The 13,539-nt window shown below is 34.1% G+C and overlaps 1 protein-coding gene across 1 annotated transcript; it reads right to left on the reverse strand.

Moving 5' to 3' along the window:
* Nucleotides 1-302: 302 nt before the first annotated feature.
* LOC120086822 (muscle M-line assembly protein) lies at nucleotides 303-4,161 on the reverse strand. Its single transcript, XM_039043629.2, has 7 exons — nucleotides 3,932-4,161; nucleotides 3,393-3,842; nucleotides 3,260-3,312; nucleotides 2,696-2,733; nucleotides 2,255-2,573; nucleotides 1,559-1,872; nucleotides 303-1,098 (listed from the first exon to the last, which is right to left on the reverse strand). The coding sequence occupies exons 1-7, from the start codon at nucleotides 3,942-3,944 to the stop codon at nucleotides 534-536; spliced, it is 1,752 nt and encodes a 583-aa protein (XP_038899557.1). The 5' UTR covers nucleotides 3,945-4,161; the 3' UTR covers nucleotides 303-533.
* Nucleotides 4,162-13,539: the final 9,378 nt, after the last annotated feature.

Below are 13,539 nucleotides of genomic sequence, written 5' to 3' on the forward strand. Positions count from 1 at the left end.
TCTATCATTCACGTAGGTCTTCCCGTAAACAAGTTTCACATCCATCGATGCCAATTCCAATTGAGTTACCACATCAAAACGCAAGCCTCAAAGCATAACCAAACATTCAATGAAAACACTTTTATTTTAAAAGATTCAATAAAGAGTATTATTTTTAGCAATTGGAATCCTAGTTACCTCTTTTCAAAGCTAAATCAAATAAGGTCCCAAATAATTTGCAGAGATAATATAAACATTATCCACAAAACTCTGGCTCCCCTCAATTGCATCATTTTGCACAACCGTAGATGGGGCAATAGAGGTAGAGATGTGAAGGGGAGCAAATGAATTATATCATAGTCAACACTGTTGAGATTGTTTTACATAAAGAAATCGAACCAGACAGAGGATGCTGCTCTAATGTCAATACTACTATGATGACTATGATGAAATGCTCCAAGAACTCAACAGAATCAGCTAGTTTGTATTACACAGATGACAGATGTGACGATAAAATGCTAATCGCTGGGTGTTGCTTCATTGAACATCGAGGCCTAACATCCTTTGGCTACTTCAACGAGCCTCCCGCGAACCCATTTTTTTGTGACAGTAATCACTTGGGAATCCGCTCTCTCTTCCAAGTGATGAAGTTTGGTCCCATTTAAGGAAGAAGATGGCTTATTTCCATTAGGTTGGTTTGCCAGACTTGAAAAACTTGAGTGAGATACGCCATATCCATTGGAGCTCGCTGGAACTTCCTTCTCTCCACCGATTAGATCCTGCAGACTAAACTTACTGAAATCAAAATCCTCATCTATGCTCGATGAAAACAACTGGGTTCCATTTGCTATTGTTTGGACTGCTCTAATTTGATCTTCTTTTCCCCCAAGTGACTCTCCCTCGTTGTTTGGGGTGCCCACTTCGTAGGAGTGGGAGGCTTCTGCATTCGGTTCTTCAGTCTTTGGGGATGCCATTTGTTTGATATCTATGGATTCAATTGATTGTATTGCTTCAGCTATAAGCTTCCTTGTTTCTAACAGAGAAGCTCGAGCAATAGGGCTTCTAGTAGCGGCAACCTCAAGGGCCTCGGCAGCCTTCTCAGCTTCAGCAATCAGGAGTCTGCAAAGTACAAACTGGAATGTCGTTAACTGTTCAATGTAAATCAGGCAGTCGCATTCTCAATCAAAAGCTGGTATCGAAAAGGCTATACTCGTGAGTAATGAATATTGTTTAATATAAGTGTCGGTCACAAAAAAGGGAACTCGAAAATAACTATGGTTGTCAAATGCTACAGATGCAGTCGGTGCTTCATTTCCCTCAAGGCATCATTCTAGAATAGAAGTCCTCACGAGTTTTACGACTTCAAAAAATGTAGTAGCATACATGCTTAACACATATCTCAATGAGGTTCTTTCGCTCAGAAGCAGAGCTGTCAACGTAGTAGCACACATGCTGAACCTTAAAATGCAGAAAATGATTTCTCGATAGTTACAAAAGACATGCCTACGAGATAGACCGGCCATCCACTAATCTATTTAAGAAACTGCAAGTAAATAAGAAAATAAAAGAAAGTACAGACCTAGCTTGCTCAACGGCTTCCGTTTTTTGAGTTTCTGCGATAGCTCTCTGTGCCCTGATACTCTTTATCATTTCCAGCTTCGAGCTTGCTAAAGGGTCTTTAAATCGTGGTGCTTTGATTTTCCTGAGTTTCAACCGTTGATTTTCAATTCTAGAACCACCTGCAAAAGAAGAGTTAACATCACTCTTTTCTTTCTTCTGGCTGGTTCTCATGGTATCCGTACTTTCACTGCGCTTTCTCCTTGGCCTTCTGTTGACTCCAATAGGCGTGCCATGATATTTAGCCAGGGCAGAGCAAACTCGATCACGATATTCCTGACATATAATAAACAAGTAGAATTCAGAAGAGGTAGCAGCTGTTAGGAACGAATTATAGGATCATGATAAACTGCATAAAATCAAATCTAACAGCAAGAACAAAAAAGGATAAAGAGTATGCTCAGGTCACTGTTGGAGTCACACCCCATTTTGATAAAATAAATTGTTGTGATGCCTTAGGGTACAAATACACTATGGTAAAATCTTGAAATGGTAGTCATGGGCATTGGTTTGTAAGTGGCATATTGGCAAATGATGATCAGGCCTAGAATTAAATCCAAGTATTTTCTTGACAACTGAAAACCATCCTGAGGGCATTTAAATGAGAAAAAAGGGTTTGATTTAATGCAACCAATGGAGGATATACAACAAAACGTACAGGATCAGCCCATTTTGCAGAGATAGATTCCGATATCTTCTTCCTCTGCTCAGCTGACTTTGGTGCTCTCCTGCTTCCAACCGGCCTTGGCATTTTTTTTCGTTGCTCAACACTCTCCACCCATTCCTTTTTAAGTTCTTCATTAAGGATTTGGTAGGAGTCCCACTGCAGTTCTTCCTCACCCTTATAGCCTTGTCTTGAAGCTTCAGCAATTAAATTTTGCCACTCGAAATGACAAGTTTCCTGTAATACCAGCTTCTCACGACGTCTTTGCCAGCCCATTCGCACACCAACCCCAATTTTCAGCCTTGTCTCTTCACTGTGGCATCACAAAGGAAGGGCAATTGAAATCCAATGGCTCAGAGATCACATATTTAGATAGTATTACTGCACAATCACAGATATAAACCATCCAAACAAACGGAATGAGATGATATCTACCTCTGAGCATGGCCAAGCTTAACCAACTTCATTTTTACCTGCACATAGAATAGTATAAATTATGACGAGAACAGGGTAGTTACAAGTGGTGAGATATCAAATATTCCTAGATAAATCATAAATGTTCAATTCACGGCCAACTGCTTGAATCCTAGGCCGTGTAACACTGTCCATGGTTCAGAATCATGGCCAGTTGGCCACCATAAAAGTAGAGGGCAACATCGTACAAGTTAGATTGATCACACATACTCTTAATACAGTAAAAATAGATGGTAGTTTTTACCATACAGATACGAGGCATCAACTGTCATACTTAAGATTTAACGGGATACTGAAGATTAACTGCTAATCTGTGATATGGTTGTTAAAAAAAATATAAATAAATAAATAAAAGATTAACTAATTTAAACAGCACGGCCAGCTCAATGTCTAGCTACTCCCTTTCAAGTAAATGGAAAAAGCCGGACAAATTATCCTACAAGATATCAAGGTCATTCAACAAGAATATGTATAACTATTCTTATATCCACAAGAATACATAAAACCATTCTTACATGACTTCACCTTAGGATCCTGCATTGCAAGCCTTGTTCGCTCCTTGATTCGTCTAAGTGTCTCTGCAAATGACTTGCTTATTAAAAGTAAACGATAAATCCTCAAAGTGTATAGACGGTGGGTGAAATAGTCGATGTTTTACCAGCACTGTGCTTTCTCCCTTTGTTCCAAGGCGTGTTTCCTTTATTTGCTTTGGAAATCCTCTCTCGCCTCAACCGTTCTCTCTCATCCAATTCCTCCGAATCTCCACTGGAAGACGTAAGCTGAAATTCTGAAGTACTCGGGGCAACACCCACCTGAGAATTCTTAAATTCAGTCCGTTCCCCCATAGAAACGTCCCTGTTCCCATCAAGAACCACACGCTTGGATTCAAGAGTAGCAACTGCTCTAATCAAGAACACACGCCTGGAAATCTCAGGGTGAGCACTGAAGTTCACCCGTTTCGGAATAATCAGGGACTTCCAAGAAGAAGATAATTCCTTGTCATTCCCAAAAGTAAGTGAACCCAATGACTTATTAACATGAAAACATGAACGGGCAGTGACGGTACGATGGAAATTGTGGAAGGCAGGCTGAGCAGTAGAAATCCCAGCTACAAAAGAGAGCAAAAGCAATATAAAAAGCGTCAGTATGAAATGAAAGCCTGAATAAAGAAATTGAAAGCAAAGAAGAGAAGCATACCTAACAAAGGCATGGGAGCTCATTCAGCCGAAATCAACCACTGGAATTCAAAAACAATGGACGGAAAGCAGGTGAGGAAGTAGCATTACAGTGAGTTGTTGGAAGATGGGGAACGTCGTTCAAAGGGATTAGGGGAGCAGAGACGAAGGCAGTGTGAGACCGATAGCCTGAGCCACACAAGGAAGGAACCACCCGCCTTTGTCCGATTTGATGAAGGCGTTGGATAACATAACGGCCACCGTAGCCCACTAGCCCATTAATATCACTCTAAAGCCCACTAGAAAGCAGACCATTCTACCAGTCTGAAGCCCACTAGAACTGCCCATGGTTTGGATCGATAGGGGAATAACTACCAAAATTTTAAAAAAGAAAAAAATATTATGATAGTAGTTGCCCATTACATGTTCATACTTAGTGTCCATTGATTATGTGTCATGCTCCCATTTTTCAAAGTGTTGTCTATGTGTCTCAACATTATACATTATTAGTGTCTATGTAATCCACCTCCTACTTGCCAAATTGCCTATAAATAATTATATTTTGTGGGTTTTGGAATACACATTGGATAAATTTCATGCAAATTGGAGAAAGTGGAGAATTTATTGAAATTTCTTATTTTATATTTTGTTAATTTATTTTATTTTGTTAATTTATATATTATATTTAATTTATTTTAATATTTATTTATTTTATTATTATATTGTATTATCTTATATTTATTTTAATATTATATTTTATTGGTATCCGTGTTCCCGTGGTGCTCTTCAAGTTCACAACACGTTATCAGCACGAGCTCCTATTATTTTTTCTGCTAAAGGTAAGTCTTAAAGGTATGTCAGTTTTTTCCTTTTCGTTATAATTAATAAATTTAATGTTATTTTGCATATTTAATATCTATTAAATTTCTAATATAAATACAATATTTTATGATAGTGTTGCCATGATAGATCTCACAAAATTAGAATTTGTCGCCCTTAATATTAACAACAATAATTTTTTGACATGAGTACTTAATGTCGAAATCCACATGGATGCTATGAATCTTGAATAAACTATTAAAGAAGGAAATATGATATCCAGTTAAGACAAAGCAAAAGTTATGTTTTTCCTTCGTCATCATCTCCAAGAAAACGAAGTATCTTATATAAAAGATCCCTGTATCTTGTAAAAAAATTTGAAAGAGAGGTATGATCATAAAAAAAACAGTTATTCTTCCTAAAATTCGTTATAAGTAGGTGCACCTGAGGCTACAAGATTTCAAATTAGTAAGTGATTACAACTCCGCATTATTTAAAATCAGTTTGAAACTATTGTTATGCGAAGAGAAAATTACTAATGCTAATATGTTAGAGAAGACATTTCCTACATTTCATGTTCGAATATCTCCTGTAGCAGTAATATTGAGAGAAATGTTTTAAACAATATTCTGAACTAATTTCATGTCTTCTCGTGGCCGAACAAATTAACGAGTTAAAATCATGAATCTCGACCAACCGAAACGACACCATTCTCTGAAGTGAATACTGTGAATTTTAATAATAATCGTGGTCGAGGTCGAGGTCGTAACCGTGGAAGATGAAGAAATTATTATTATTTTTGTGGTGGTCATTCTAATCATTCAAATTTTAAAAGAACCGCACAAAATGATTATCACAAAGGAAAAGCTCCACAAGATAAGAGTTCAAAAAGTGTTGAAAATAAATGCTTTCGATGCGGAATGACTAGGCATTGATCACTACCTGTTGTATGTCAAAACACTTAGTGGATCTTTATCAAGCATCCCTGAAGGAAAAAGTGAAAAGTGTGAAAGCAAATTTTACGTACAAGGATAATGACATATTTGACTTAATCCATATGACAAATTTGAATGTGGCGGACTTCTTTCATTCTCATGAAGAGAAAATCGGTAGAATTGTAATGAAGAAACCTGGATCATTTTCATATGTTGAGTGATTCAAAATGAGCAAAAAATATCTATGTCTGGCGGATAGTACAACTACACATACAATACTTATAAGTAGAAAATATTTTTCCAAATTGACAATACTGGAAGCAAAAGTAAATACAATATCAAGTTCTGCAAACCTGATTGAAGAATTTGGAAAAGCAAGTATTATTTGCCTAGAGAAATAATATTTACAATTGACAATGCATTGTTCTCTACTCAATCAAAAAGAATTCTACTTAGTTTTAAAGATATACGTTGCAATGGTAATCATATTGAAACTGATAGAAAGAATAATATGGAGAATCTTTATATCATATCTACTATCTCATATGAAAAACATATACTGGAAGAGTTGCTTGCTTTATCTTCTGATTATATTATAATCATATATGAGTAATTAAAACATATGCAATAATAAACCTGAAGTTCATGAATCCAGACATATTTACAATTTGGCATGATAGATTTGTTGGCTTTTTGGCCCTTAACCTCAAATTAATTAATTAATTAATATTATGACGATAACAAACCTACTTTTATTCATTAATAATTTGAGTATTTTGAAGTGTCTATTGCGTAGAGTTTGGAACAACGGTTCCAACGCAATTTAAATCATTCAAGTCGAAGTTCAAACGAAAAAGATATGATCGAAACAAACTTAACAAAAAAGTCCTGAGTTGATGACGTGGAAATTTTTTTTCATCAAAGTGGACCAATTGGAAGATGCCACTTGGAGCAATGGAGAACTTTTGATTTTTGGATTGGTTTTAAAAGAAAAATGAATTTAATATTATTTTATGTTTGTGTCTAACGGCTAGTTTTAGGCACATGATGGATTTTTACATTTGTTGGATTTTTAAAAAGAAAAAGAATTTAATATTATATTTTGTTGGTATCCAACGGCCAGTTTAGTTTAAAATCTACACCATTGATTTTTCTTTTCCAAGATCCAATGATCCAAATTAGATATGGTTTTCAACAATTTTTCCTCTCTATTTAAACTCATCTTCTCCTCCAAATCATATAACTGTAAGAGTGTATTAACATGCAGCGGAAGCAACAAGGATCAATAAGCATTCAAATACACTAATTTTGGTAGAAACTAAAGCATGCTCAGCTAAATATAAGAGGATTTGTAGTCTTACCTTTATAGATTTTTTCAAGATCTTGATCAACAGCAGTTGTCTCCTCCAAAAAACACTTTGAACTATCTCAAATTCTTCCCCACTATCCTCTTGGAACTTTAGAACGAGCTGTGGGACTCAAGAACAACTTGAACCAATGAGTAAACAAGGAGAAGCTCACAGCACCACATTGCTTGAAGAACTCTTCTTCAACCCAAAATTTTCTCAAAATTTTCTATTGAATGCATGCCTCAAATTGACTTCAATCTTCTTTATTTATTGCAGGTGAACATGCAAAGAAGAACACTGCATGGGTTGCAGCTCATGCTTGGAGTAAATGAAGAGAAAGGAAATGGTGTTTGTGTGAGCAAGTAGAAGATGGTAATGGAAAAAATTGATTTTCCATTTGTGCATGATTTTCAACTTTTCAATTTTCTATTATCAAAACCGATTTCAAAATCAATTTTAATTTTAAAACTGAAAATTTTATTAATTTTATAAAATTAATTTTTAAATAATACTAATTAATTTAATATCAAATATTACATTAATTTTTTTTTGCAAAAATCCATCTTCATATATTTAAATCATATTTAAATATAAATTCTACTAATTCGTTTAATTTAATTTGAATGTTTCAAATTAACTTATCCAACTACTCTAAAGCTTATCCTTTTATGAGCTAGTAGGGGGACCTTGCGGACCTATAGATCATGGGCTCCAACAATTCGAGATTAATCAACTAAACTCATTAAACCGAATTAATCCTCATTCGTTAACTAATGGGTCACTCCACTATAGCCTATAGTTGAACTCCCCTCACTATAGATATATTATGTTCGCTTTATATAACCATAATCAGTAAATAGATCCTTTACAGGTTGTTCGTAATCACAGCTGGGTCAATATAACCGTTTTACCCTTGTGAATACATCTTGTTCCTTAAGTTCCCATTGACCCTATAGGGTTAGAAGTGAATTCCATCTTGCAGGGCTATGTCTCCAGCTATTCATCCGGTCTTATCCCAAAATGGGAGGCTTATTGAGCAGTGCTGTTGGACTACTCTCACCGTTTGCAGATCAAAGGATAATCCCGAACAAACAAGAGTTCATAACTAGCTCAGGATTAAGATCGAGTTAACCTAGGTTACTTAATAAATAAAATAGTCAGTTTTAACAGTAAATGATCGTTATAAAGAAAACTGACTATTTTCGTGGTCCAGTCTATATGCAAACTTATTGCATAGGATGCCCCCACTCATATGTCTCAATATGAACAATCTGTGAATCACATCGTTTGTAGCACTTTACAACTTCTTGTAATAACTACAAAGTGGGTCGCACCCCATAGTGTTACTAGGATGAAATACCAAATTTCATCCATACACTTATTAGACCATGTAGGTTAACTTGATCCTGTTTATGTCACTACATAACGTTACAGTATTGAGACTATAGCTATGGATATATTTATTAAATTTTCATAATAGAATGCAAAATCAACAATTTATTATTATTGATAAATAGAATGTTTAACACGAATTGCGAGTTCTAGGACATTCCCAACAATAACAACAATTTTTATTATTTTCAATCCTCCATAATTCATTAAGCCATCATTGTTGCTCTCTCTCCAAGCTTCAATTTTCTTATTTTCATCTTTTTGAAAGAGATATTTTATTTTGTGAGGATTAATTCATTTAATGCTAAATTTGTAAATCTACTATTCAATAGAGTTTTTCTCATATTGTTCTTCATTTTCAAAGTCATTGTAATGGTTGCTCTTGATCCCTAGAAAAGAGTGGTTGTAACGGTTTAATCTTCAACTGTGGAAAGGATTGGCTTCATTCTTACTCCTGAAAAAAAAATATTGTAGCGGTTCGACTCTAAGTAGTGGAAAGAGTCAAGTTCCTAGTGACGTATCCAAGAAGAGCTTGGGAAGTGGATGTAGGGCAGTTGCGTCGAAGCACTATAAAATTCTCGGTGTCAATTTCTCTATCCCTCCCTTATTTAACTTTGCAATTAATTTGTTATAATATTCTATTGCTTGAAATTAATTGCAGTTTTTATTCTAGAAATTAATTGTTCATATTGGATTATTGTTATTGAATTTTTATATCCATTATCAATTTTGTTATGAGAACCAATTTGGGTACTATTATTAACTTCTTGATTATTTTGAGTTGAATTTATTTGCATGAATTTAAGGTTTAAATTATTTGTTAGCAAAAATTTTGTTAATTTATTTAATTCAGCCCACACATTAGTAGAAAGTTTTAAATTAGTTTTTTTAAACCCTATTCACCCCTCTAGGATTGCCATACCGATCCTACAAGATTAGGTCATCCAGGGTCTATTATGATGAGAAAAATTATTGAGAATTCAAATGAACATCCATTAAAGAGCCAGAAGATTCTTCAATCTAATGAATTATCATGTGATGTTTGCTCTCAAGACAAATTAATCATTAGACCATCACCAGTCAAAGTAAAGACTGAACCACCTACATTTTTAGAACGAATTCTTGGTGATATTTGTGGACATATTAACCCACTAAGTGGACCATTTAGAAATTTTTATGGTATTAATAGACGCATTTAACAAATGGTCACACGTGTGCTTATTATCAAGTCGAAATCTTGCATTTGCAAGATTACTTTCTTAAATAATTAAGGTAAGAGCACAATTTCTTGATTATACAATTAAGACCACTCATATTAATAATGTTGGTGAAACATCCCAAGCTTTTAATAATTATTGTATGTCAATTGGGATAAATGTTGAACATCCTATAGCTCATGTTCATTCACAAAATAGTTTAGCAGAATCATCCATAAAACGTTTGCAGTTAATTGCTAGACCTTTGCTTATGAGAACTAAGTTTTCTACATCTGTATGGGGACATGCTATTTTGCATGCAACGTCACTTGTACACATTAGGTCAGTATCTTATCATAAATACTTGCTATTACAATTTACTTATGGTCATGAGCCAAATATTTTCCATCTGAGAATTTTTAGATGTGTAGTATATGTACCAAGTGCTCCACCACAATGTACTAAGATGGGTCTTCAAAGGAGGTTAGGAATATATGTTGGATATGATTCCCCATCAATTATTAAATATCTTGAATCCCAAATGGGTGATGTAGTTACTACACGACTTATTGATTGTCATTTTAATAAGACAGATTTTCCAACATTAGAGGGAGGAATTAAGAAGTTGGAAAAAGAATTACATGGAATGCATCGTTATTGTCTCATTTAGGTCCTCATACAAATCAATGTGAACTTGAAGTTCAGAAGATAATTCATTTACAAAATATAGCAACTGATGCATTTATAGATGCAAATAAAGTAACTAAATCATATTGCTACAAATATTCCATCGAAAATTGATATCCCAACATAGCAAGTTGCCACTAATGAGTTTGGAACATGCCAAAAGCGTGGTAAACCCATTGGTTCCAAAGATAAAAATCCTCGAGAAAGAAAAATAATTAATAGTAAAAAAGACTTGGTTGAGGATGTAAATACCCATAAAGAAATACTTGACATGACTAGTGAGAAAGGTAAAATACCTAAAGATAATAATGAGATTTCAATAAACTATGTCATGACAAGAAAAAGATGGAACCGAACTCATGTAGTTATTGACAACATTTTTGCACTTAATGTTGCTCTTGATATTGGAACCAAACTCATGTAGTTATTGACAACACTTTTACATTTAATGTTGCTCTTGATATTATATCTGAAAATGAGGATCTAAACCAAAATCTGTTGAAGAATGTCAACATGGAAAATATTGGCTTAAGTGGAAATAAGCAATCGAGGCAGAATTAAACTCACTTTCAAAACGTTAGATTTTTGGACTAATAGTCCGAACACTAGAAGGTGTCAAATTTGTGGGATACAAATGGATATTTGTGAGGAAAAGAAATGAAAATAATGAAGTCACAAGATATAAAGCAAGACTAGTTGCACAATTTTTTTTTACAAAGACATGGTATTGATTATGAGGAGACGTATTCTCTGGTGGTGGATGCAATAACATTAAGATATTTAATTGGTCTGACTATGTATGAAAATCTAGACATGCATCTTATGGATTTAGTGAGAGCATATTTATATGGATATCTTAATAATGATATTTATATGAGAATCCTAGAAGGATTAAAGGTACCCAAAACATATAAATTAGATTATTGAAAATTGTATTCAATAAAGCTACAGAGATCATTATATGGATTGAAACAATCAGAACGAATGTGGTACAATCGCTCCAATATGTTCATGTGCTTTTATAAATAAATCACAGTTTCAGGATTTGCTATTATAACTGTATATGTTGATGACTTAAATATAATTGAGTTTCCTTAAGAGTTTTCAAATACAATAGAATATCTTAAGGAAAAAAATTTGAGATGAAAAATCTCGGAAAACCAAAATTTTGCCTTGGTTTGCAAATTAAGTATTTAGTAGATGAGATGTTTATTCATCCGTCAACTTATACGGGAAAATTTTTTGAAAATATTTTATATGGACAAAGCACATTCATTAAACATTCCAATGGAAGTTTGTTCATTAGATGTGAGGAAAGATATATTTCAACCTCGATATGATAATGAAGAACTACTTAGTCCTGAAGTATCATATTTTAGTGCAATTGGTGCACTTATGTATCTTGCTAATAATATAAGACCAAATATTGCATTTTTCAATAAATTTATTAGTTAGATATAGTTCTTCTCCAACAAAAAGGAATTAAGCATATACTCCATTATCTCCGAGGAATGATTTATATGAGTTTGTTTTATTCAAATAAATCAAATTTTGATCTAGTTGGTTATGTATATTCTGGATATTTATCTGATCCACACAAAACTAGATCTCAAACAGGTTATTTGTTCACATATGGAGGAACTGCTATATTTTGGCGATCGATGAAACAGACCATAATAGTCACTTCCTCAAATCATACTGAAATTCTTGCAATTCACGAGGCTAGTCAAGAATATGTATGGCTAATATCAATGCTCAGCACATTCGTGAAACATGTGGTTTGTCTTCTAATAAAAATATTCCAATAATATTATACGAAGACAACACAACATGCATATTCCAAATCAAATGAAGATATACTAAAGGAGATAGAATAAATCATTCACCAATAATTTTCTATACTTATGATCTTGAAGAAAATGACATCACTTACAACAAATTTGTTCAAAAGATAATCTAGCAGACTTATTTACAAAAGCATTACCTACTGTAATCTTTGAAAAACTGGTGCACAACATTGGAATGCGACGACTCAGAGATCTCAAGTGATGTTTCCATGAGAGGGAGTAAATATACTTTTTAGGATTATAAATTATATGAAATATGTACTCTTTTTCTTTCACTAGGATTTTTTCCCATTGAGTTTTTTCCTAATAAGATTTTAATGAGGCATATTTCATATATATAATGGGCATCTAAGGGGAGTATTAAAAATATTATGATATAGATACCCATTAGATGCTCATGCTTAGTGTCCTTTGACCATGTATCATGCCCCAATTTTCCAAAGTATTATTTATGTGTCTCAACATTACACATTATTAGTGTCCATGTAATCCACCTCCTACTTGCCAAAATTGCCTATAAATAGTGGCATTTGATGCGCTTTGGAAGACACATATATTGGGTAAAGTCCATAAAAATTGGAGAAAGTGGAGAATTTAGAGAAATTTCTTATTATATATTTTGCTTATTTATATATTGTATTTAATTTATTTTTATATTTTTATTATATTATATTAATATTATATGTTATTGGTATCCGTGTTCACGTTGTGTTTCACAACAAAGAAACATGTTAATTAGAAATATTTAAGTTGAGGGTGTGTATTGCAAAAATACCTTATAGATTTTTAGAGGAAGAGAATGGAGTTTTATTCCATTTAGGGCCCGTTTGGGGGCCCAAGTTGAGAAGACATATCATGTGGGTGACTTACATCTCACCGTTTGGGCCACCAACATCACAACTACCCACTTCTGATATCCTACATCCCCATAGTGCTAGGTTTTGCCCACTGCTATCGCAACTCATCTTCCCACATCACTCGTCTTCCCACCCTCTGTTTAGTTCTCTTATTTCTCTCTCCTCAAACATTTTTCAGCGTTGGTTCTTCCATGGAGAAGGGTTTCCTTTCTCCATTTCGATGCATGATCTTTGGTTCTTTCATGGAGAAGGGTTTCCATGGAATGGGTGTTCAATTTCGAGTTTAGTGGGGGTTTCCTTTTTCAGATCTATTGATTCTTTCGTTCTTTCTTTTTCTCACCCTCTGAAATCGCTTCAATTCCTCGTGGTTGATTCTTCCATGGAGAAAGGTTTCTTTTCTTTTTCTTGTCGCTTCAATGAAAACCTAAGACTGATCTCTTGCCAATTCTATGGTCCTCTGTTCACCCATGACCCATTCTATTTTGGTTTGTAGGGCTTGATGCATGTTGCTTCTCGAATGTTCAGCATTGAAGTCTTGTTAGGGGTAT

The sequence above is a fragment of the Benincasa hispida genome, chromosome 1 (genome assembly GCF_027475165.1).
Source record: "Benincasa hispida cultivar pf3 chromosome 1, pf3_genome.v1.1, whole genome shotgun sequence".
Lineage (NCBI taxonomy): Eukaryota > Viridiplantae > Streptophyta > Magnoliopsida > Cucurbitales > Cucurbitaceae > Benincasa > Benincasa hispida.